Genomic DNA, 26,930 nt, shown 5'->3' with positions numbered 1-26,930 from the left:
GTAGTTGGAAGAGAATTTTAAAATAATTATAAAAATGACTAAAAGTCTATCTTGTATTTATCATCATGTCTCTACAACTCTGACTAATCAGGTGATAAAATACTTGGGATGGGGTGGGAAATGGGACTTTTGTTGGCCTACATGCTAAGCAATGGCTGAGGTTACTTTTGAGTTTTAATAATACCCGTGTAAACTTTAAATTACACATTATTATGTATTTCTTTTATTAAACAGCTAAATGTGCTTATTTTGAGAGTACATTTCTAGCAGTAGCAGTTCAGAATCATTTGGACTGGCTTCAAATATAGTTTGTGTTTCCATCTCCTGTAGTATAAGAAACTCCCATGTTTGAAGAATAGATTTGGTATAAACAATGATAGCACAGTTGTTGTGAAGATAAAGAAATAATGTGAGTTATTAAAGTCTGTCATTGTATGTGACCACTTAAGAGTTTTACTTTGTGTTTACAATGTAAAATAGTGAAACCAAGTAGGAAGTGTGAGGCATCGTATTTATGTTTGTTAAGTGTAAGGTTTAGTTTACACCTGAACTATTTTACAGATTTCAATAAAATTTTGTAAAATGATGTTTATTCTCCTTTTTACATCGTTAATGGTTTGTTTTGAAACCAGAGAATAAATCAAGAACATAATGATTATTGCTGATTATTACATGATTATTGCTGAAAATAATTTTGTCATACAGAGAAGAGAGGTGTTTAAGAAATGACAGGCTCCTGCTGTCAACTATGTTAGGTGCTCTGTGCCCCAGACTCTGACCTCTGTCTCCTCAGCTCAGTAAGACCGCCATCCCTGCTTGAGTTTCCCTTCCCTTTACCTCAGTTCTGATGGTACCTCTAGGCAGAAAGCCAGGATAATTATAGGGCTCTCTTCACTTGTTTTTCTTCACAGAAATCATAAGCCCTGCTCTCTGCTGTCCAATCTCTGAAAGCCACTTTAAAAAATGTATCTTTGGGGATTTCCCTGGCAGTCCAGCGGTTAAGACTTCACCTTCCATTGCAGGAAGTGCAGGTTTGATCCCTGGTCGGGGAGCTAAGATCCCACATGCCTCGTGGCCAAAAAGCCAAAACATAAAGCAGAAGCAATATTGTAACAAATTCATTAAAGACTTAAAAAATGGTCCACATCAAAAAACAAATGTTTAAAAAAATATCTATATATATCTTTCATGGTTTATGGCAGAAGGGCTACTCTGGTACTCTCCAAGTTTGATTTAATTATTTGTGTATATTTCTATTTCCTGGGTTAGCCTACGAGTTCCATAAGTGTAGGAGCCATATGGTATTAGAATTCTCCAGAGAAACAGAAACAATAGGACATACACATATAGAGAGAGAGATTTATTTTAAGGAATTTGGCTCACACGATTGTGAGCTGGCAAGTCTGAAGTCCACAGGTAAGGCTGCAGACTGAAGACTCAGCCAAGGTTTCTTTTCTTTTCTTTTTAAATTTTATTTATTTATTTATTTTGGGGGCCACACCACATGGCATGTGGGATCATAGTTCCTTGACCAGGGATGGAACCCACACCCCCTGCGGTGGAAGCTCAGAGTCTTAACCACTGGAGCGCCAGGGAAGTCCCTCAGCCAAGGTCTCTATACTGCATTCTGGAGGCAGAATCACTTCTTCTTTGGGAAACATCACTCTTTGCTTGTAAGACCTTGAACGGATTGGATGAGGCCCATCCATGTGGAGGGTTATCTGCCAGACTCAAAGTCTACTGATTTAAAGGTTAATCACATCTAAAAAATTAACCTTCCCAGCAACATCTAGACTGGTGTTTGACCAAACAAGTAGGCACCATAGCCTACCCAAGGTGACACAAAAAATTAACCACCACACAAATACTATTCATTTTTATACCCCCAGAGCCTAGGGTGGTACATAGGAATTAAGGACTAACAAATAAGAGTCTGGGAATAAGGAAGTAATTTTGGAAATAAGGCTGCAAGTAGAGGTTGCAGTAGCTCATGAGAGACTTATGTTAAGGAGTTAACCATATTGTGTGGGCAGCGTGGGAGTCTTCTGTTTTTATGAGGGAAATTGGTGATGTAGTCTGTCTTGATGGCAGCATAGAAACTGAGGTTTAATGTGCAGAATCGTGATGATAGCTGGGGGAAGAATGGCAAGGACTGGAGGAAAGCAGTGTCCTGGGGATGGAAAGATCATGGCAGTAGTGGGACCAGTGGGAATGGAACAGAGTGCCTGTAAAGAGAGAGGAGAGAGGCAAATAATTAATATTTTGTTGGAGAATCAGCATTGAAATTTCACTTAGTTTCTTTGTCTCCTTACCACAGAACTTCCTGAATACTTTAGAGAGAGCTTTAGAAAGATGTTAACAAAACTCTAAAATACAAACATACTATTCTTTTTTAAAAAAGAAAGAAACTTATTTCAACAACTCTACATTTATACGTATAATGTATTACTCTGCAAGAACAGCTGTTAGGTTTCTCTATGGGCTCTTTCAGTCTTCAGCCATGTGTAATCACAGGGTTTTGTATAGTTGTAGTAATGTTAGGTATGTCATTTCATATTCTACTATGAGAAAATATTAGTTTATATCTACATGGCATCACATATATTATTTAATAACAGAAAAGCTTTACGGTACATTGATGAGCTGTAATTTACTGAGCTATATTCCTTTTGTAGGACACTTGGATTTCCTACTGGGTTTTTGCCATTGTAAAAGATGATGGTAGAGATGGTTTTCTACCTAAAGCATTTTTCAACATCTATGCTGCAATATAATTGACATGCAATAAACTGCACATATTTAAAGTATACAGTTTAATAGTTTTTGAGATGTATATACTCTTGAATTATCACCACAGTCAAGATAATGAACATATTTATCACCATCAAAAGTTTCCTTGTGGGCTTCCCTGGTGGCGCAGTGGTTGAGAGTCCGCCTGCCGATGCAGGGGACACGGGTTCATGCCCCTGTCCGGGAAGATCCCACATGCCGCAGAGTGGCTGGGCCCGTGAGCCATGGCCGCTGAGCCTGCGCGTCCGGAGCCTGTGCTCCGCAACGGGAGAGGCCACAACAGTGAGAGGCCCGCGTATCGCAAAAAAAACCCAAAAAGTTTCCTTGTAACCCTTTGCAATCCCACTGTCCTACCCCTTCCCATCTTCCTGCTTCCTCTTTACAGGCAACCACTGAACTCTTTTCTGACACTACAAATTAGTTCCCATTTTTAGAATATTATATAAATGGAATCACACAATATATACTCTTTTTTTTTCCTCTGGCTTCTTTGACTCAGTCTAATTACTTTGAGATTTATTCATGTTATAGGGTGTATCAGTAGTTTATCCCTTTTTAATTGCTGAGTAGTATTTCATTTTATTGATGTGCAACAGTTGACTTACCCATTCGCATGTCGATGGACATTTGGGTTGTTTTCGGGTTTTGGCTGTTGCTAACAAAGCTGCTCTGCACATTCAGGTACACGTCTTTGAATGGATATGTGCTTTTTCTTTTGGGTAAATACCTAGGAGTAGAATGAATGACTAGATTATATGGTAGGTGTAGGTTTTCCAAAGTATTTTCATTCCCAACAGCAGTGAGTGAGAATTCCAGTTGCTATACATCTTCCTCAGCACTTGGTCTTTGTAAATTGAGCTATTCTTTAAGGTATGCAGTGGTTATCTCATTGTGGTTTCCAGTCTTATGTTCCTGACAACCAGTGATACTGAAAATCTTTTCATGTGCTTATGTTTCATCTCTATATCTTCTTTGGTGAAGTGTCTGTTCAAGTGTTTTGCCCAGTTTTTAGTATGTGGTTTACTTTCTTATTATTGAGTTTTGAGAATTCTTTATGTGTTGCTTTATCAGGTATAGGCTTTGCAACAGTTTTCTTCTAGTCTGTGGCTTGTCTTTTAGTCTCTTAACAGTGTCTTTTGAAGAGTAGAAGTTTTTAAAATGTGTTTTCTTTGGATAAATTTTCAGAAATAGGATTAAAAGGTCGAAAATAGCTTTTGTGTGTGTGTGGTTCTAGTTACCTCTTGTCAGACCACTTTGGGAAAAGTATGAAACACTGTTGTTGAATAATAGTATGTTCCCTGGGGGCTTGCCAACTCTGGTCTTTATCAGTTGTATTTGTTTGCTATTTTGGTAAGTATAAAGTGTTACATCACAGTTTTATTGCACTCCACTCACCTGGCAAGTTGAACATTTACTTAAATTTGGTATAGTTAAAATTTTTCCTTTTGTAACTTTTGGCCATTTATAACTAGAAAATTTGAGTTATTCTTACAGATTTGTAGGAGCTTCCCTTATAATTTAGATGCCTAAACACGTGCAATGTTTATCACAAATGTTTTCATATCAATATTTACCTTTTATCTCAGTTTTACCTCCCCACCCCAGCTGCCACTTATTTATAATTTCTCCTATTTCTTAAATAGTAAATCTAAATAGCCAGTTGGGATAAACAGATTATTCTGTTTTGTTCTAAATTTGGGAAATTGCATGTTAAATTTTTGCTTATTATAATTTTATTATGGTTTGTAGTATGCAGTAGGAGTCTAAGTTTATATACCTGAATATTATTAAAGAATAACCTCAGGGGCCTCCCTGGTGGCGCAGTGGTTGAGAGTCCGCCTGCCGATGCAGGGGATACGGGTTCGTGCCCCGGTCTGGGAGGATCCCATATGCCGCGGAGCGGCTGGGCCCGTGAGCCATGGCTGCTGAGCCTGCGCATCCGGAGCCTGTGCTCCGCAACGGGAGAGGCCACAACAGTGAGAGGCCCGCGTACCACAAAAAAAAAAAAAAAAAAAAAAAAAAAAAAAAAAGAATAACCTCAGGAGTTCTCTTTTCTGTTGCACTCAGATTGTCATATATTAAATTCCCATATAACTTATGCCCTATACCTAAATTCTTTACTTTTGTTCCATAGATTTCTGAAGTCAGCAGCATACTTTCAGTGTGGTTTGCTTTATGACATAATCTGGTATTTCCTAAGACAAGTTCCCCTTTATTGTCCAAATTAATCTCTGAGATGATTTTTAGAATTTTTTACATGCCACTAATATCTGTATATCCACTAAGAACAATATCATTAAGGCTTTTGTTTAGTTTTCACAAATTCAAAATCAAGCGTGTATGTTATATTTTACAGAATTCCCCTTGAAGCCTTCTAACATACAACTAATTATGCATGCCAGCAAAGTATCTGAGGGGTAAATTAACTATATTATAAAAACAATGTATTTCGGGGCTTCCCTGGTGGCGCAGTGGTTGAGAGTCCGCCTGCCGATGCAGGGGACACGGGTTCGTGCCCCGGTCGGGGAGGATCCCACATGCCGCGGAGCAGCTAGGCCCGTGAGCCATGGCCGCTGAGCCTGCACGTCCGGAGCCTGTGCTCCGCAACGGGAGAGGCCACAGCAGTGAGAGGCCCACGTACCACAAAAAAAAAAGAATATTTCTTTTTGGTTACCTTCCATTTTGCTTCACAAATTTTTCATCTTTTGCCCTGAATTTTGAGAGCCTTTAGCATTCATTCATTTTGTTGCTCAGGCTCCTGTAGACTTCATGTTCTCTCTGGTCTCAGCTCTGTCTCTAACCTGTTCGTTTGACTTTCCCCTTGATTTTTATTTTTCCAGTTAGATGCTCTATCAAATCAGTCAAAACTCGAATCTTCATGATGCTCCAGGAGCACTCACTGTCCTCTAATAGTTTATCTCCTCACCATTGCTCAAAACTCAAGTTGACAGCTATCTATGTAACATTCATTAAAAAGTATTTTATAATGAAATTCCTCTGATTTTGATGCCAGTGCTTCTCTTAAACTCAAAGTTTGCTAAGGGCTCTTAAGTACAACCCAGCATCTGTGGGAGAAAAACCTAATTAAGAACTTTAATGGAAAATTTTCAAACGTACACTCACTGCATAATTTTGAAGCACTAACATTTTGAAATGTTTTTGTGCTTTCTTTTCCCAGCCCTGAATGAGTGGAATGTTCTCTGTGCTGTCCTGTGGCACTCTGGGGAGGACACTCAATGTGATGTCATGGTCTAGGGCATTCCAGGTCCAGGTCTTCTTCAGCCCGTAACTCTGCACGGCTGTGAAGAGCTTGGCTGATTGTACAACAAAGTCATCCTAACCCCAGAGTTTATCCCATATTCCCACATACAGTGAGAACAGTCTAGGAGTTGGAAATGAGTCGCAGAGTCTTGCTTCTAGTACTACATGCAGTGTGTATGTAGCTTTGAGCTGTTTGTATTCTACAACTTGGCTTTTCTTTCTGTGTAAAATAGGATCCATGTGGATTTCTTTATGATCTCAGAAAGCACAGAATTACTATTAGCTGGGCATGGGACTGTGCTGTGAATCAAGAGACCTGGTTTTCTGGCCTAATTTTGTTGCTAGCTGGATAGGTAACTTTAGGAAAGTTGCTTTACGCTTCTGAGCCTCAATTTCCTCATCCATAAAATGGCAAGAGTGGGTTGGAAAAAAAAATGGGTTGGGTGATTTCTAAAGTCTCTAGAAGGAAAAAATGCCTGCACGCTCTTATTCTGGGGAGGGGGTGGGAATTTGGAAGCATGATAGGCAGGTTAGACCCCGCCTCCATCCCAGGGTCCCAGAGCCCGTGGGGCTGACAGGCGGCAGATCTGAAGCCCTCATCGCAGCAGCCCACTCCACTGGGCGGGGCGGGGGGCAGGGGTAGGGGTTCAGAGAAGCGACAGGGAAGAAAAGAAGACATGAAGCGTTCCCTCCTCAGGGTGTTTGTTCTGTACGGTCCTCCAGAGATGAGAACACCAAGCGCGAAGTTCAGACTCGTTTTATCCCTGCGGTTTGATTCAAACTAAGAAAAGGGTTCTGTTTGTTTTCTCTCCCCGCTGGGAACTGTTTTCAGTGAAACTTCCATACGCGGGATATATTTATTGCTAAAGAGTGTCAAGTGTGCCGAATAGTCAGACCATGCAGTCACAGAAAGAAAACTGCCGCGGAGGAATGTGCGCCCAGACGGCGGCACCCGGGACCCTCCTTCGAACACACTTGTTTCTTTAACAGCTCTGTCCATAACATCTTTCCTTTCATTCCTTTCTTATAAACTCAAATAAGCCCTCGAAGTGCTAAATGTTTTTCCTTTGCTGGCCATCACTCGCAGCATGATTTTATCAAACATGAATTTTCCCTTAGCTCGCGGTTGCATGCAAGGGGAAGCTGGCAAAATAGAGAAGAGGTGGTTGTGTGGAGGGGGGCGCGGGGGGAGCGCTTGTGCGTGTGTGTGTGGCGGGGAAGAGATCTGGCTACAAAAGTAACAAATGCTCCTTGTACAATATTTTGGAAATAGAGAAAGGTAAGAAAAAGAGAATAAAAACCAACCACATCCCTAGCAAATCAAAGGTAACTGTTGTTAATATTTTGGTATTTAGTCTTTCTTGTTTCTCTCCATGTTTTTGTTAAGTGAGTTTTAGATCCCATGCTTTTCAGTCATTTTGCCATTTTCACTTTATAAATAACCCTACAATCAACATATTTGTTCACACTTTTAAGTTATTTCCTTAGGAGAGGTTCCTAGATGTGGGAAGACCATACTGGGTAGTATGAACTTAGTTTTTCATTTTTAGGACTCCTGATTCTTCTTACCAAATTGCCTAATTAACAAATGTAACTGCCTCTTGCAGCATCCGCCCCTCTGTGCTCTCACTGATGATTGAATGTTATTTATTTTTCAAATCTTTGATAATCTAGTAGGTGGAAAACAGTATCTCATTTTTGGTTCTGTTTCCCTGATTGCTAGTAATATTGAACGTTTTCACATGTTGATTAGCTCTTTCTATTCCCTCTTCTGTGAATTATCTATCCATGTCATTTACCTCTTTTCTATGATGAGAATATTTACCTGTTTCTATTTTTATCACAACTGTTATTCCCAGTGTGCTGTTTTCCTTTTATTTTATGATGACTTTTTGATCTGCAAAGTTTTAAGTTTTCATATATTTCAAACCTGTGATCTTTTCCTTTGCAATTTTTTCCCACTGCTTTTATACTGAGAAAATTTTCCTCATCTAGAGGCCAGGTTAATATCCACTTCCATTTTCTTGGTTGCTTTGAATTTTAAGATTGTTTAGTGCTTTGGAATTTAGTTGGGTATTTAGCATGGGGTGATGATCTAAACATTTTTGTTTGCAAATTGCAAGCCAGTTTTCCCCTTATCATTTGCTAGATAAACCCTATTTATATATAATGTCTTTTTTTTTTTTTTTTTGCGGTACGCGGGCCTCTCACTGTTGTGGCCTCTCCCGTTGCGGAGCACAGGCTCCGGACGCGCAGGCTCAGCGGCCATGGCTCACGGGCCCAGCCGCTCCACAGCACGCGGGACCTTCCCGGACTGGGGCACGAACCCATGTCCCCTTCATCGGCAGGCGGACTCTCAACCACTGGGCCACCAGGGAAGCCCTATATATAATGTCATGATTATCATATTCTGTATTGAGTTCTTTTACATCCTAGGGGACCTTTCCAGGCTGTGATCTACTCTCTTCCCTTATTCTTACACCAAGGGCACACTTCTTCCCCCCAGTTCTTATAATATGTTCTAAAACCTGGTATTTCTTGTTTTCAAACTGTTCTCAGCACTTCCTGCCTGTTTATTTTCCAGATGAATGGTAGAATCATTTTTGCAGAGTTCCAAAAACCTCCCTGTGGGGTTCCGATGAAAATTGCGTTCAACTTATAAATTAATTGGGAAGAATTTGGCATCTTTACTACACTCAGTCTTCCCATCCAGGAACACACATATGGACATTTAAAAATATCCTTTTGTAGGTCTCCATGGAATTTTGTAGTTTTCTTTATATAAATTTAACACATTTCTTATTAAGGTATTTAAAGATAATTTTATATATGGGGTGCATTTTTTAATGGAATCTTTTCCCCCTTTAGTTTAGATCCACTATTTTTAATATCACTTTTTCCCGAATGACTGCCAAGTACTGACAGGAATCTAAGGGAAAAGCATATTTGTTTCTTTTCAAGCTTATAAACTCAGAGATTTAGAAGTAGAACCGACCTTAAATAAAACTTGTTTTTATATATGATAAAACTGGGATCATGAAAAGTCAAATTTCTTTACAGATCATGTAACTTATTAGAAAAGTAGCTAAATAGATGAATACTTCCAAATGTCCATATTCTTTGTGTTGAGGACATATGAAACTTAACTATCCAAAACAAAACCCACTATCTGCCCCCTTGTATTAATTTCCTATGGCTGCTGTAATGAATTACCCCAGACTTAGTGACTTAACACACATATGTTAGCTTTCCATACTAGAGGTTAGAAATCCAAAATGGGCCTCCCTGGGCCAAAATCAAGATGTCAGCTGGGCTGCATTACATCTAGAGGCTCTAGGGGAAAATCCATTTCCTCTCCTTTTCCAGCTTCTGGAGGCCACCTGCATTCCTTGGCTCATGGCACCTTCCTCCATTTTCAAAGCCAGCAGCTTAGCATCTTCCAATCTCTCTCTGACTCATTACTGAGTCTTCTACTTACTTCCCTCTTCCACCTTTAAAGATCCTTGAGATTACATTGGGCCCACCTGGATAATCTAGGATACTCTCCCATTTTAAGGTCAGTGGCCTTAATTCCATCTACAACCCTATCCCCCTTTTCCCATGGAACACAACCATACGTTCCAGGGATTAGGACATGGACATCTTTGGAGGGCCATTATTCTGCCTACCTCAGCAAGGATGAACTTTCAAAATGTATATTTAAGCACATTAGCTCTCTCCTTGAAGCACTTTGGCAGCTTCCCATAGCTCTTTGGATTATAACCAGAATCCTTAAGTGGCCCACCAGGTCCTGAGCAGTTTCATTCCATTCATCCTCAGCCTCATTGGGCTCCATGCTCATCTCCACTCTGTACTCTGGCCACATTGCTTCTTCCGGTTCCTTGAATGTACTTGCTATCTCTTGCCATGAGGCCCTTGTGAATGCTGTCCCCTCTGCTGGGCAATTCGTCCCTGCCCTGTACTTCACCACCTTCTGTCTCTCCTCCAGGGCACTTAGCACACTGGTGCTTATACTTTCTTGTAGGAGTATTTAATTCTCTCCCTGGCTGAACTAAAAGCTGCAGGGAACTCTATTTCTTTTCTGCTCACCCCTACATCTTCAGAACGTAATGCACCTTGTCCATAGTGGCTCTTAGTGTGTGTCCGATGAATAAGTAAATGAACTCAAGAATCTGTTTCTCAGAAAAAGCATTTTTAGTGAGTGTGTTCATTGACACAGCTATAAAAGCAAAAAGACTGGGGCATTTCAAAAGTCCAACAAATAAGGGCTTCCCTGGTGGCGCAGTGGTTGAGGGTCCGCCTGCCGATGCAGGGGACACGGGTTCGTGTCCTGGTCCGGGAGAATCCCACATGCCGCGGAGCGGCTGGGCCCGTGAGCCATGGCCGCTGAGCCTGCGCGTCCAGAGCCTGTGCTCCGCAACAGGAGAGGCCACAACAATGAGAGGCCCGCATACCGAAAAAAAAAAAAAAAAAGTCCAACAAATAAGTCAATTATTATAATTCCATTTGATAAAATCATATACAGCCATTAAAAATGGAAATAATAAAGACTATAACAATGGGGGAAATGCTTATAGCACATTTAAAAGAGCAGAATACAGAATTTCTTACCCTAATCAGAAAGAAAAGTGCTACAATGATCATAGCAACTGGTTTAAGATCATGGGATGGTAAGCGATATTTCTTTTCTCCCATTTCCAAACTTTCCTATTCACATGTTCATACATACAGCACATGTTTCTTGAATGCCAGTGTGGGCGTCAGGCACTGCATCAAGTCTCAGAACAGCACAGTGAACAGCATGTATGTGGTCTCTGCCTACTGCAAGTTTACAGTCAAGTGAGGGGGAAAACTAGTAATCATATAACATAGGTGGTCCAGTATTCATGGACTATCACTGTATTTGAGAAAACATGGACTCCTTTACCACATGTGCACCATAGGCTAAAGAAAGTATTTGTAGTTTGGGTTCATCATCATCATGGCACTAAAAATTTTAATTGAGGGGGAAAATTGTAGGAATAGACCCATTTCCTTTAGTCTTTAGGCTTTGAAGGAGATTTCCTAAATTGTCTTTCCAGCCCTTAATCACCACTTTACAAGACGTAGACTGTACATCCTACAAGGAAAACATCTGGGGAGGTGATGAACTTTTCCTGGTTACCTTAGTTCAACCACAGCAAAAAGATGTGTGCAGGTGGTCATGAGGTCACCACTGATGCCTGCTCAACACAAACTCATTCCCAAACAGTCAGTGCGTCCTCTGCACCCAATTCGAGGAAACTGGAAAAAACAGTTTTCCCAACATAAATTTTCTTGTTTTCATCTTCTCATATTTATGTACTCTATGACTGTGCCTCTGTGCTTGAGCATGATGTAAATACTTAATTGGTTTAATAAATATCCTGAAATAGCCTCGTTGAGTTGTTACTAGAAGGGCACAAACATTTTACCTCACTTAGCCAGCACAGATCAACACTTAGTATCTTTAATGATGATCCGGATCTTTTTTAGTGGCTGAAATACTCCGTCATCAGTGATGTGGCCCTGCCTGTGGGCAGGAGAGACTAGATAATGGGTAGAAAACGTCACGCTGGTTGGGACCAGTAAGTTGAACCCCTGAAATCAGTATTGCTGTGGCCGTTTATGGGAGAGTCCAGTTTCTTCCCAAGGCTAAGAAGGGCCCCGCCCCTACCCCCCAACACACTCCTAATGTCCCTTGGTGATTTACACATTACTGAAACCCTCCTTGAGCCAGCTTCTGTTCTCAGCCTGAGACCTCCGAAGGCAAATGTCATGCCAGCTTCCGGCACTGTGGTCACCCCGCTGGAGAGTGATTCTCAGTGCTGAGCGGGAGGGGAGAGGCCCGTCAGGATTGGGACAGGGGGGTGTCGTGTACTTTGTGAGACCTCATTAAGCGGGGTGCATCCCCTCTTCTTTCCCCATCCCCATACCAACCTTGGGAATTATTAGTTCAGGGATAGAAAAGGAGTCCTGTTTTCTAGCTGTTGTGTGAAGAAGCCCTTCCAGGTTCCAGTCCTAAAATATCCCCTCTGCAGTTGCACTTGGAGTCCCTTGGTCTTAGCCTAGGATTTGATTAATTTGGCCATGTTCATTCTCTTTGCATTTCATAATTTTCTAAACACTTGCCATATGCCCTCTGAACTTTCATCTCTTTCCACTGAAATTCTATTTCGACTGAAATTCTAAAAAAGCCCTCGTGGTTATTCCATTTGGTGTGACTTTGTGATTATAAGTGGGCTTTATTAATAGGCTACTTCTGATAATCTGAGGGAATTGTTTCATTATGAAGTGTTATTCATTTTTTATGTTGCTTATTATTGTCCACAGACCCAGAGGTTTTAAATGCTGAGAGTATGCTGTAAACAAAAACATAAATAATTTATTGCAATTATGAAGTAAGGCCAGATTTTCTATTGGCTCAGTGATGCATATCATTGAGAACTGGCCTGAGATGTAAAATCTTATTTTCCCTAGGGGATTATTTAAAACTACAGTGTAAGCAGTTAAAAATCTTAATTTTTGTAAATTCCTGTACTCTCATTTAATGAAAAAAAAAAAACCACCCTGACATGATAGAATTTTAAAATATTGTTCCTCTACCAAGCTATATAGAGTTAATCCCTTGGATTACCGTGAGTCTCTGCTAGCACAGTATGAGAATATCTTTCAGGATCTGGCTGTGCCACAGTCCCTGGGGTGACTGTCAGGTCCTGTACACTCCTTTGAAATGTGAGTGCTTTTAATTAGATGGAGCAATGGATATTCTTTGTTTCTATATTATTATATTATTATCCTTCTGTTGCCAGAACTCCCAGTCCCGTCTCATTGCAAGGGAGGCTGGAAAATGTGGTTTAGCTACGTTCTCAGGAAGAGAAGGAAATAAGTTTTGTTGAACACATAGCAGGCTCTGCCATGGAAACAGACTCCAGCCATTCCCAAATGGATAAATGGATAGTCAATGATCCCAGCTCCTTTTCCTACCAACCTGTTTATCCCCACCAATTTGAAATAAGCAAACAAAAAATTCCACAGTCCCCCATCATATATTATTAAAAATATATTCTTCTCGAATAAGCATTATCTGACAATTGGTGTTTTCTGACTCCGAGGAAGTATGCTTTTTAAAAAAGCAAGCTTCCTCTCTGACAGTGGCTGACAGCATTATTAGCAGGGCATTTATAAATGGCTCGATGTTTATAGTTCATATTTCAACTTCAACTCTATTTGTTGCATTAGCAAAATGAAGCTTATTAAGCTTTATTCTTTTAGTCCGTCTCTCCAAGCATCTGAACCCCCTAATACTCAGCTTTCTTGTCTGGAAGTATGTAATCTTTCCTACATTACACTTGAAGGTTCAGCTCATTCCTAAACCTCCAATCAAGGATATGAACCTGTTGCTTTCAGAGAGGCCACGTCTGTTCATGGAGCCATTACGCCATCAGTTAAAGTGGTCAGAGTTCATTTTATTGCCTCCTTTGTGGAAGAACTTGTAGTGTAAATGCCTGTGTTATTGAAAACATAATTTTCCTCATCATTATGCTTTCTTTCTAGCCAGATCATAACCTGCTAGAAATCTATTGAGCACAGAGTGAAAAGCTCTTCAAAATAGCTGTTCTTAAGAGATTAAATGATTGCCATCTCTGTCCCATTTCTGTTATCTCATAATCAAGTTCAAGATGATACTAGATATCTCAGCTGAAGTGATTATCTATTTGAAATAGAAATGGCTTTATCTCCATTCATATTTCATACTATTGAAGGCAGGATCATTTTTTTCCCCATTTACATTTATATATCTTTATGGTTCCTCTCACTGTTGTGGCCTCTCCCGTTGCGGAGCACAGGCTCCGGACTCACAGGCTCAGTGGCCATGACTCATGGGCCCAGACGCTCCGCGGCATGTGGGATCTTCCCGGACCGGGGCACAAACCCGCGTCCCCTGCATTGGCAGGCGGACTCTCAACCACTGTGCCACCAGGGAAGCCCTCAAACTACTTTTTAAAGGCTAAAAATGGCTAACGGGGGTTGGCTTGCCTTTTTAGACTTCCAGTACAAAGACACTAGTTGTAGATTAAGATCCAGCATAGATTCATCAAAATGTACAGCTGTATCAAATCTTAGCAACCATAGCCGAGCAGCTTGACCAGGGAGAAGCTTGAGATTGACAGCTGCTGAGACACTTGTCCAGGGTCACCTAGCCTCGCCAAGACGAAAGCTCACTCCTAGGCCTTTTCTGGTGGATCACACTGCCTCCCTGCTGTATTCAGAGTAAGCCTCTTACACAGATATGGCGTGGGGAGAGAACGGAGGACCTAGTGACTCAAAAGTACAGGAACCAGATTTTTTATGATTAGCCCAAAGAGGCTCACTTTTGTTTTTGTTCTTTATCCTTAAAGCTGTCTGATCCATGCTATTTTCTTCCATCACAATTTCTCTTCCAGAGATTCAAACTGAGAAAAAAGATCATGTCACTATTTATTAGCAGTTCTGCTAAAACACTTGATAGAGGAGGAATATGAAACTCTTTGCCAGAAATGAGACTTTGGGCTATATGTTGATTGCATTTATCCACATGCACACAAGCAGTCAATAATCAGGCGTACTGAAAGTACATTCTTTCCTCCTTTTAAAATATCTCTAGCTTTACATAAGACTCCTCATTTTAAAAACCTAGTAAATAGGAAAAAGTGAGTCATTATTTATGGTTAATCACTTTTGCCAGCTGTGACTGCATTTCACATCCATTTTTCTTTCTTTTTTCTTTTTCTTGGACTGGAGAATCTATCCTGTCACTCTTTAGGGAAAAACCATATCGGTCCCATCAATACCTTCTTTCAGCACATAATCACAGTAAGCCACTGTAAACAAAGATTTTTGTTGGGTTACAGCAAGAAAGTAACTTCTTTAGAATGCAGAACTGTGGAGAATAATCCAGAATCTTGAGATAGCACCTAAAGAGAAAAATCTGAGTTATTTTAGGGTTTCTTTCAAAATGGAATAATTATTTCAAAAATATTGAATTTATGAGTGTCTACTCTATGTCTACCAAGTTCCAGATATTATAAGGTTTAGAAAAGATTTCAGATGGAATACCTGGCATGTCAGGACACTTTTATTTGCAAGTACCAGGAAATCCATTTCATACTTCCTTTAACAACCCAGGGAATTTATTGGATCAGGTGACTAAGAGTTTTGAAATTGGGCATGCTTCAGGCCTGGTTGATTAGGCTCCAATTCACTCTTAATTTTTCTGATTCTTCCCTTCACTGTGTATAGCTCCATTTTCAGGCTGATAATTGACAATGAAAAGCAGGTGCAAAAATTTTTGGATCAATAGCTCATAGAACTGTTGTGGACTTTGTACTCTTGTGGTAGGAAAAGGACCATTGTAATACCGTGTCACCTCTGCATCCCACCTGAAAGAGCTTCTCCTTTCTCAGCTCGCAAACAAAATTCCCAGGCTTCATTATGGTTGACCCAACTCTTTACCCATCAGCAGTAGTCAGGGGAGGAATGCCATGTACTAATTAACCAGCGAATCCTTAAACCAGTCACCACACTAAGGAGAGTGGGATTAAATCGGTTGGCTTAGGCCAGTGGGATCCCGCTTCTGGAGCTTGGGGTGGGGACCCATCCACCCAAATCACACAGCTGCTGAGTAGCACAGGGGGTGGGGGCATAGATGCTGGGGAAGTAGCTGACAGCATCCACTGTGTCTTTCATCTCTCATCAGGCTGAGCCTGATCCTAATGAGGCCAAAGTTTTGCCTGGCTTGTGTCATTCTTCGTTCCTGGCCATCCTTTTATCCTCCACAGTTCATCCTAAATGGCCAATTCCACCACCTGCCCACAGCCAGTCCATAGCTGTACCTCTGCATCCAAATGGCAGAAGAACTCTCTTATATTGAGGAATATATTGTCCTCACCTAAAGTCTAATAATACCATTTATTGTTGGCAGGCTAGATAGTATTAAGTAAGACATGCATATGATACAATGAAGAGAATGCTGCTCTCTTTTTCTGGTTGACTTTGGCATTTCAACTGCCTGGAACTTCAAACTTCAGAGCTCTTCTTAAAGGGAATATTTAATTTGCTCTAAAAATCATTTTCCAAATAGAAGAAACTGATCTGTTTCAATAGTGAGTTCCCTTTTACTTGAATGAGAATCTGATGTGACATGCTGTTGATGATGGCAATTTAAATGCCCCGTGAGAACTTCATCTCTCAAAATAAACTTTTCACTGTGTCAGCCTGGGATCTCTCTGAAAGCAGAGCTTTGGATGAGGGCTTACACTGGAGGTTGCTTGTTTGGGGCACAACCTTGGTGTGCAAGAGCGGAACAGGTAATGAAAGCAAACCGGCGCAAGGACCTCTTACCGCGGTTGTTACTTCTGTGAGCGACTCAGTCCCACCAGAACCTCCCATGAGCCGAGAGAACAACCTCAGAGGGACCGAGGGAAAGTGGTTATCCATTGACGCCTGTCCCCTCATTGGTCAAGGGTCACCTAGGGGGTGTTAACTCCTTTTTTCATACTTCCGGGCTGTAAGGGTGAGGCCCCGCCCAGGTGATTCCAGGCAATCCCAGGTGAACAGCGGGAGGTACCTGGTGACGTGAGGCACCCCCAGCAAAGGCTGGAGCAAAAGATGGGTGGCGAGTGTGTGAGGCGGGGCACGAAGGGGGTGCAACACACACTAAAGGGAAGGCATCTGCCAGAGCCGTGTAGGAACCTGCAAAGGACCAGAAACCATCTACGTGGCTCTTTTGTCTTTCCTGGGTGTCTGAATGGCTTTTCTTTCTTTCTTTCTTTTAACATCTTTATTGGAGTATAATTTCTTTACAATGGTGTGTTCATTTCTGCTTTATAACAACACGTCTCTAAAAAGATAAAATTAATAAACACATCACCGACTGAATTGCTGTCGAGCCCTGCAGGACCCTCATCAACAAAGAGGCAAGCATGCCAGTGGGGAGAGCCGGCAGGGTCCTCAGAAGAGAAGGCTGCTTGCGGGCGGAGCTGTCAGCATTGCATCTTCAATTGGCGGGTCCTCTCATGCCCAGCAGGGGCTCCTTGCTTGGAGGGTAATTTTTACTCTCACTCTTCAGTCAGTATGACGGCTTTGTCCCTAATATAATGGTAGTTCTGACTTTCCTTTAAATTATTCCGTAAAGAATCAGAGAGAAAGAGGGCCTCTCTCCCTTTTCCCTGCCCCCAAAATTCCACTCAGAAAACTTTTCTCATTTACATCTTTGCCTCCACATTAAATTTCTCATTCATGTTTCAGGTGAATCAAAGGCGGTGTCAACTTTCAACACCCCGTGTAACTATCACAGTCACTCAAAATAATTGCTGACTGTCAGTGTATGTGCTGCGAACACAGATATGCCCGCCACTGGCTCTGTTAGCACCAGGAGAAGGCAGAGCTTGCCTTCTTCTCTGGGCTCCATTCAAAACCTTAGTGTCAGCGAGGCAGAGTGTTGAGGCAATTATCTGCTTAATCTGTCCAAGAAACGTGTACCTCTCTGCCCCGAAATCACTTGTTTAGAAAAAAGGAAAAAAAGTCTTTAAAGCAATTTTCTAGTAAGTATAGATTTAGCTGGAATGTTCCAGAGAATTGCCTCCAACTTTGGCTCCTCTAGCTCAGTGGTTTTCAATCAGGGATGGTTTTGTCCCCCCAGGAGACACTTGGCAATCAGGGGAGACATTTTTGACTGTTATAGCCAGGGAGGCTGGGGAGGGCCAGGGGAGAGTCCTACTGGCATCTAGTGGGTAGAAACCAAGGGTGCTGCTAAATATCCTACAGTGTGCAGGACAGCTCCCACAGCAAAGAATGATCCAGCCCAAAATGTCAACAGCACCGACACTGAGAAATCCTGCCCTAGCTGTTGAGGATTTATACATAAATAAGGTCACTTGTTTAGAAAATTCAGACCAAAAAGAAAAATATATTCCTTCCTTCAGTTCAAAAAGAGATCAATATTCAAGACTATTTTAAGCTAAAATAACCCATAAGACGAGTTTGTGTTTAGCCTATAATCTTCAACTTCTGCCCAAATGAATATAGGTGTTTATAAGATTGCAGTTATATATAGTTCGTATTCTTGTTTCTACCTAAAAATGTCACTTTTATAGTCTTTACATCATTTTAATAGAGAATATTCCATTGTTTCAATTCCTCTCTCTTCGTTTCTTTCTTACCTTCCTTCTTTCCTTCTTCTTCTTTTTTTTTTTTTTTAAAGTAACTTGAGCAAAAGCACGCACTCTTTGAAATCTGGCTCTGGGGACCTGGCCATGGGGCACTCTTGAATTAATATTTTTATTTTTTTAAAATTTACTTTTATTTATTTATTTTTGGCTGCATTGGGTCTTTGTTGCTGCACATGGGCTTTCTCTAGTTTAGTGAGCAGGGGCTACTCTTTGTTGCGGTGCGTGGGCTACTCCTTGTGGTGGCTTCTCTTGTTGCGGAGCATGGGCTCTAGGCACACAGGCTTCAGTAGTTGTGGCTCGCGGGGTCCACAGTGCAGGCTCGGTAGTTGTGCTGCACAGGCTTAGTTGCTCTGCAGCACGTGGGATCTTCCCAGACCAGGGCTTGAACCCATGTCCCCTGTATTGGCAGGAGGATTCTTAACCACTGTGCCACCAGGGAAGCCCATCTTGAATTATTTTACAACAAAAATTATTTTCAAAACATTACAAGAAATTGTTATGATGTAAATTTACTACTTGTGAGAAACATTTGCTATTTATGTATTTTTAAAATTTAAAAACAACCTACGTTTTTCTTTAGAATGTAATATTAGAGCAGCATTGGTGCTGAGCTTAATAAAAAAATTCATAGTGTGAAACCCTGGCTCCTTCAAGGTGGGGGCCACTTAGCCTCTAGGTCACAGGAACATATCTAGTCTGGGCTAAGTCCACACTGCATCACAAAAGGAAAGAGTATCTCTGGGCTTTCTATCCTGTTCCATTGATCTATATTTCTGTCTTTGTGCCAGTACCATACTGTCTTGATTACTGTAGCTTTGTAGTATAGTCTGAAGTCAGGGAGCCTGATTCCTCCAGCTCCGTTTTTCTTTCTCAAGATTGCTTTGGCTCTTCGGGGTCTTTTGTGTTTCCATACAAATTGTGAATTTTTTTGCTCTGGTACTGTGAAAAATGCCAGTGGTAGTTTGATAGGGATTGCATTGAATCTGTAGATTGCTTTGGGTAGTAGAGTCATTTTCACAATGTTGATTCTTCCAATCCAAGAACATGGTATATCTCTCCATCTATTTGTATCATCTTTAATTTCTTTCATCAGTGTCTTATAATTTTCTACATACAGGTCTTTTGTCTCCTTAGGTTTATCCCTAGATATTTTATTCTTTTTGTTGCAATGGTAAATGGGAGTGTTTTCTTAATTTCACTTTCAGATATTTCATCATTAGTGTATAGGAATGCAAGAGATTTCTGTGCATTAATTTTGTATCCTGCTCCTTTACCAAATTCGTTGATTAGCTCTAGTAGTTTTCTGGTAGCATCTTTAGGATTCTCTGTGTATAGTATCATGTCATCTGCAAACAGTGACAGCTTTACTTCTTTTCCGATTTGGATTCCTTTTATTTCTTTTTCTTCTCTGATTTCTTGGGCTAAAACTTCCAAAACAATGTTGAATAATAGTGGTGAGAGTGGGCAACCTTGTTTTGTTCCTGATCTTAGTGGAAATGGTTTCAGTTTTTCACCACTGAGGACGATGTTGGCTGTGGGTTTGTCATATATGGCCTTTATGATGTGGAGGAAAGTTCCCTCTGTGCCTACTTTCTGGAGGGTTTTTATCAAAAATTGGTGTTGAATTTTGTCGAAAGCTTTCTCTGCATCTACTGAGATGATCATATGGTTTTTCTCCTTCAATTTGTTAATATGGTGTATCACATTGATTGATTTGTGTATATTGAAGAATCCTTGCATTCCTGGGATAAACCCCACTTGATCATGGTGTATGATCCTTTTAACGTGCTGTTGGATTCTGTTTGCTAGTATTTTGTTGAGGATTTTTGCATCTATGTTCATCAGTGATATTGGCCTGTAGTTTTCTTTCTTTGTGACATCTTTGTCTGGTTTTGGTATCAGGGTGATGTTGGCCTCATAGAATGAGTTTGGGAGTGTTCCTCCCTCTGCTATATTTTGGAAGAGTTTGAGAAGGATAGGTGTTAGGCCTTCTCTAAATGTTTGATAGAATTTGCCTGTGAAGCCATCTGGTGCTGGGCTTTTGTTTGTTGGAAGATTTTTAACCACAGTTTCAATTTCAGTGCTTGTGATCTTTGATAAAGGAGGCAAGAATATACAGTAGAGAAAAGACAGCCTCTTCAATAAGTGGTGCTGGGAAAACTGGACAGGTACACGTAAAAGAATGAAATTAGAACACTCCCTAACACCATACACAAAAATAAACTCAAAATGGATTAAAGACCTAAATGTAAGGCCAGACACTATCAAACTCTTAGAGGAAAACATAGGCAGAACACCCTATGACATAAATCACAGCAAGATCCTTTTTGACCCACCTCCTAGAGAAATGGAAATAAAAACAAAAATAAACAAATGGGACCTAATGAAACTTCAAAGCTTTTGCACAGCAAAGGAAACCATAAACAAGATGAAAAGACAACTCTCAGAATGGGAGAAAATATTTGCAAATGAAGCAACTGACAAAGGATTAATCTCCAAAATTTACAAGCAGCTCATGCAGCTCAATATCAAAAAATCAAAGAACCCAATCCAAAAATGGGCAGAAGACCTAAATAGACATTTCTCCAAAGAAGATGTACAGATTGCCAACAAACACATGAAAGAATGCTCAACATCGTTAATCATTAGAGAAATGCAAATCAAAACTACAATGCGACATCATTTCACACCAGTCAGAATGGCCATCATCAAAAAATCTACAAACAATAAATGCTGTAGACGGTGTGGAGAAAAGGGAACCCTCTTGCACTGTTGGTGGGAATGTAAATTGATACAGCCACTATGGAGAACAGTATGGAGGTTCCTTAAAAAACTAAAAATAGAACTACCATACAACCCAGCAATCCCACTACTGGGCATATACCCTGAGAAAACCATAATTCAAAAAGAGTCATGTACCAAAATGTTCATCGCAGCTCTATTTCCAGTAGCCAGGACATGGAAGCAACCTAAGTGTCCATCAACAGATGAATGGATAAAGAAGAGGTGGCAGATGTATACAATGGAATATTACTCAGCCATAAAAAGAAACAAAATTGAGTTATTTGTAGTGAGGTGGATGGACCTACAGTCTGTCATACAGAGTGAAGTAAGTCAGAAAGAGAAAAACAAATACCGTATGCTAACACATATATATGGAATCTAAAAAAAAAAAAAATGGTCATGAAGAACCTAAGGACAAGACGGGAATAAAGACACAGACCTACTAGAGAATGGACTTGAGGATATGGGGAGGGGGAAGGGTAAGCTGTGACAAAGTGAGAGAGTGGCATGGACATATATACACTACCAAATGTAAAATAGATAGCTAGTGGGAAGCAACCGCATAGCACAGGGAGATCAGCTGGGTGCTTTGTGACCACCTAGAGGCGTGAAATAGGGAGGGTGGGAGGGAGAGAGACGCAAGAGGGCGGAGATATGGGGATATATGTATATGTATAACTGATTCACTTTGTTATGAAGCAGAAACTAACACACCATTGTAAAGCAATTATACTCCAATAAAGATGTTTAAAAAAAAAAAAAGGAAAGAGCAGAATCTTGCTTAACAAATCAGGATGTAATGAGACAAATGCTAAAGCTCATGGTGATAAAAGTAATTATAACCACTTATCTGATGAGTCAAAAAATGTTCGTATTTTAACAGATATGAAAACTATCGGAATTCAGCTGAATGGGCAGAGTCTAGTCCTGCCTGAAATTCTCAGTGTATCCCATTGTCACCCTGGGTCTTCTGCCCTTTGAAGTCCAGAGAGTATTGCCTGGGACTCCCATTCCATATCCGGTGGAATTTTAAAGCACTTCCTAGGTTGTTGCAAATTTCTGGAAGGCCTGTGGCTCTGAGTTCTCACCTCTCTAATTCAGTTGAGGGTCATCTTACCGTACCCCACTTTTGTTGCTCCCTACTGCTCCCGCTCAGACAGAACTCATCTCCAGTGCCGAACCAGCACACACTCCCCAAATGCACCATCCCCCCTTAGACTGTGTGCCTGTCAAGCCCTTGGTGAAGATAAAGGAGAGGTTATAACACGCAACACGAACAACTTCGGAGCACACAGTAAACGTAGCAGTTAATTAAAGGACCTTTGATCACTGGGGCCTTTTTCTTGGGCCAGTTCCCATCGTATAGCATCCCAGCCTCCTCCCTACCCCTCAGTAGCCCTTCTCCCTGCATCCTGTCTTATCTTGCTCATCATCTCCTTCCTCCCAGATGGTCCTATATTGTTCATACTGAGTTACACAGAGCAGTTCAGCTGTCTTGAGTCCGTACTCCCCAAATCAATTCCAGCTCTCCCTTTGCATCTCAAAACCAAGCAAACCAAAAAGCCTTTATTTAATTTAACTGGATTTACATGTCTAGAAAGCAGTTATTGTTGTTCATAGCAATTTATTTTCCTCTCATCCATCTGTATAAACTTTGTTCATTCCTTTAAAAAGACAGTTGTGAAATATAAGCCTGTAGGTATGTGTGTATATATGCGTACGTCTATATCTATGTCTATAGCCACATGTCCAGTAAAAGAGCAGTTAGTTAAGTGGCTTCAAGTGCTTGGACTTCAGCTACAGGGCAGGTTAGACACAGATGTGTCCAGTGCTCTTTCTTGGTTTCCAGTTTCCAGCTCTTTATCTCTAAATTGTTCATCCTGACACTCAAGGGGTTCCTTCCATCCATTGCTCTACTAAGCCACCTCATCTTTCAGAGTCCATGTCTTACTTGGTCTCTCTGTACCTGGTCTGTATTTACAAAATGCAGTCGAGCATGGAGACCACAAATGACCGTTCCTTATTGGTCCCTGAGTGATGGCTCCTAGGTGCCTTCTTCAGTGTGTTATTATTTCTCTGGCTAGTATTTTAGACTCTATAAAAACAGTGATGATATACTTTCTTTAATCCCCCCAAACCTCCTGGGATGCAGTAGATATTCCAAAATGTTGTCCACTGTTTCCCCAGATTCATTTACTCCACAAATTCATTCACTCTGCAAACATTCATTACCTGCTATGGGCTAAGAGGTGGGGACACAGCAGCAAACAAGAGAAAGTTCTTGCCTTCCCAGAGTTTATTTCTAGTTGGAGTGACGGTGGTGGAATATTTCAGTGCCGAATGTATGTTGGTGACACCAAGACAGCACACTCTAGTTTCATAAGGAGAGTATACTCCTTTTAGGGTTAAACACTAAACAGAAACAATGAAACGTTTTACCTAATGACGTTTTCTTCATCTCCTCAGCACACCACTAATTCTACCCACCTGCCACATCTGCTCATCCATTACATGGTGACTTGAGTGTGGGTGCTGTGAAACTTTCCTTCTTTGGAATAATTCCGTCTGCAATGAAAAACAGTATTTTAGCTTTTAAAATTATAGCTCTGAAATGTGAATTTCCTTTTCATTCTCCTTGAGATGACCATATATATATGTGATGAGGAAGAAAAGTTGAAGACAGTATTTTACCATGTCTCATTCTAAATATAAACATGATGTTCCTCCATTCATTATAAAAACGCCACTCCAAGCCTTATGAATAAACTTTTCCATTTTAATACCTCTTGGTTATACTGTGCCCATTTTATGATGGGAAGCTTTGGCAAAGGCAGCAAGAAAAATAAGAAGTTAATGGAATTACAATAAAGTTATTTACTGAGAAAATCAGGCAAAAGGATTTCCTTTTCTACAAGCATTCAGCATCTCAATAAGTGAATAAACACACACACACACACACACACACACACACACACATATATATATATCAGAAACCGTTTATTCTAAATATTACTTTTCTAGGTTATCCACTTAACTCACCCTATGAGATTTATAGTTCAATCATACCAGTTCAGAGTGGGAAGAAAAAAGGCCATTTGTCTAATCCAATTCCTTGAGAAAAAATACGTAGGCAATATTAAGAATCTTCAATTATCTAATTTAATAGAAGGGATGATTTATACTCTGTAATCAGTAACATGTGATACTGATTATTTCTAATCCCTTAGAAGAGATCCGACATTCTGCTTTGGGTCCTGTATAGCATGAAATCGTCATGTATATTTTACCAAAAGAAGTAACAGAAATAATGGCCCCTACAGTCTGCAATCATTTTATATGAACCTACTGCAACATGGTGTTGCCCTGGGGCAGAGAAGTAGGGATTTTCTCTACTTCAAAAGAATGAAAAATTATTATCACTCTATCCAGTACCATTATAGACTTCAGAGACTTTGGCATGAAATATTCAGAAAGTTTATTTTAGAATTCAATATTTTAAAAGCCTGCTTTAAAGCTATTACAGTGATTAGTGGCTTTGTTACTTGGGCCAGTCCTTGCTTTAAAAAGCCCTATGTCATGGTTAATACCATTTGCTGTTTCAACAAAATATAATTTGCACCAACCCAATAAGGCAAATAAGGCACATAATGCATTGTCTTAGAGTGCCCCCCAAAGAGGAATTGGGACCACAACTCATCAGTTATCTTTGAAACACACTCTTAAACACTGCTTTCACTGGTAGCAGTTGAATGTATTGCGTATGCCATGATTTTGTCCTTCTGCTATGTGTTGTCTTAACCAGGTGGAATGGGTGCCATTCCTCTGCACCCTGTTCAAGGAGCAATGCCCCTGTCTCAGTGGCTCTAGGGACACACATGGACAACCCAGCTGAGGCCGCCCACACCCTCCGCTGACCAGCCAGAGGCTCACATCTTCACCTCTCTCCATAAGAGTCAGAAAAGCTTATCAGGTGTTTGTGAGGAATTAACCAAGCTTCCGAGGCCATGAATGAAGCCAGTGAAAACTTCCGGAGTTTGAGTTAGCCACATGGGAATTGCAACACAACCGCTTCTCTCTGGACCATCCTATGTACATAGGGAGACATGTGGAATAGAGTATAGAGCCCTGGTTTGGGAATTTAACAGTCATGATTTGAATTTCAAGTCTGGTTACTTACCAGCAACATGATCCTTCAGAAACCACTGAACCCCTTTAGGTTCAGTGTCTGTAAAATGGACCCATCCTGGCATCTGTGCACAGATTCGATGAGACAGTTGATATAAAGACAGTGCGAGGCAGGGTGTCAGTCACTGTTCCCATCATTATTATTTACTCCCAAATGTTTTTCTTATCTCTTAATTCTTTATTCCACACTTCTGTTGTGTAATGTGTGAAAGGAAAATCAAAATGGAGTTGGTGTTGCTAAGAGAGTTCTCTAAAATGGAGCCAAGAGACCATTAAGGAAGTGTGACTTCTGCACATCAGAATCTTTTGTCCTGATGACGTCATCCAGAACACCTTCCAGAAACGCAAAGTATTTACTGGACCCTTACCTTAAAACAACGTGTGATTCCTCAAGGGCAAATCTTTTCTAACTTGAGTCAGAGTCAGTCACAGATTTCACCAGGCAACTTTTAACAACCCCGTGGCTTTTCGTCTCTTCCTCAGAACACTCTTTTGGGGTTACCCGAATTTGTATCTCCCAAATTGTAATTCTTCAGACCCTGAATAAACTCTTTTCTTCTTTGCAGCCTCCTGCATTGTTTATTTGGTTGACAAATGCATGTATATTTATTGATACGTCACAGAAAGAATTTGCAGGATGACTAGAAAAACAATCACTCCTGCCTTTCTTAATATAACCTGTGTATTTGATGACATTCCTTTAAATTTACTGAATATATTATTTCTGTAGGTTTTAATAAATAACTTTTCCTTTCCTTCACACCTTAGGTATTATCAAGGAAAAAAAAAGATAAGCATCAACCTCAGCCTTCAAGTAGATAAAATAGGTGCCTCTCACATAGACATGAAAAGAAATGAAGATTCTGATGTGCTCTTGATGCATAAGGTGAAACGAAACTAACCTGTAAATAACTTTCTGTTTCATTTTCCAGGGAAGTAGATCAAGACTCAGATGGTCACGTCAGCTTTAAAGACTTCGAATATGCCATGAACTATGGACAAAAGTAAGCCTAACTATTGTGTGCTGCTTTTGGCAACCTGTGGGGAGACCAAAATAGATAGTGATATATTTAGATGTCGAATCCCACTCTACCGATGATGTCATGCTGCATACCTTCCGTTACTTAAACTCTTCATCATGGTTCTCAGATGCTCACAATTGCTTGCACTGCCACTGGGATGGTCCCCAACCCCTCCTCTTTACTCTCAACCCCCGACTCCCCCCGCAACGCTGCCAGCCAGGATGCTCCACTCATCTACTGGTCCGTGCCACCCTACCCACAGCCTCCCTGATCCTCAGCAGTTCCTAGTGTCAGGAACTGCCAGTGGTACCGGTTTCCTTCATGCATTCAGCTTTGGTTGAACAAATAATAGCATGTACATGCAACTGAGTGTTGACTGCGTTCCAAGCAATGAGCAAGGCTTTTGGAAAACAAAGTTAAGACTTCTCTAAGACAATGTATCCTTAGTAGTCATCAAAAATTATCATTGCAAAAATGGCCCTAGGGCACTGGCTGTGCAAGATGGAAAAACCAGATTGAGCTGACATTAGTATAAGCCTTCTCTAGCTGCATACAGAGGAGGAACAGGGTGCAGTAAGGATATCGGAGGCAAAAGACTTACCTGCAGAACCCATTAGAATGGCCTGGGCCTGGGGTTCCTGCAGCAGAACAACAAGCC

General features: G+C 40.7%; 1 protein-coding gene across 1 annotated transcript in view; it reads left to right on the top strand.

The window, feature by feature from the left end:
* EFCAB11 (EF-hand calcium binding domain 11) overlaps positions 1-26,258 on the top strand; it is a gene marked incomplete at both ends in the record, with an annotated part of 143,161 nt that extends 116,903 nt beyond the window's left edge. The window contains one exon of the mRNA XM_079701009.1: positions 26,183-26,258. Within this exon, the coding sequence (XP_079557135.1) occupies positions 26,183-26,258 (76 nt within the window). The remainder of the gene's footprint in view (positions 1-26,182) is intronic.
* Positions 26,259-26,930: the final 672 nt, after the last annotated feature.

Source organism: Hyperoodon ampullatus (genome assembly GCF_949752795.1).
Source record: "Hyperoodon ampullatus genome assembly, chromosome: 3".
NCBI lineage: Eukaryota > Metazoa > Chordata > Mammalia > Artiodactyla > Ziphiidae > Hyperoodon > Hyperoodon ampullatus.
This window is presented reverse-complemented; position numbering and strand designations above follow the sequence as displayed.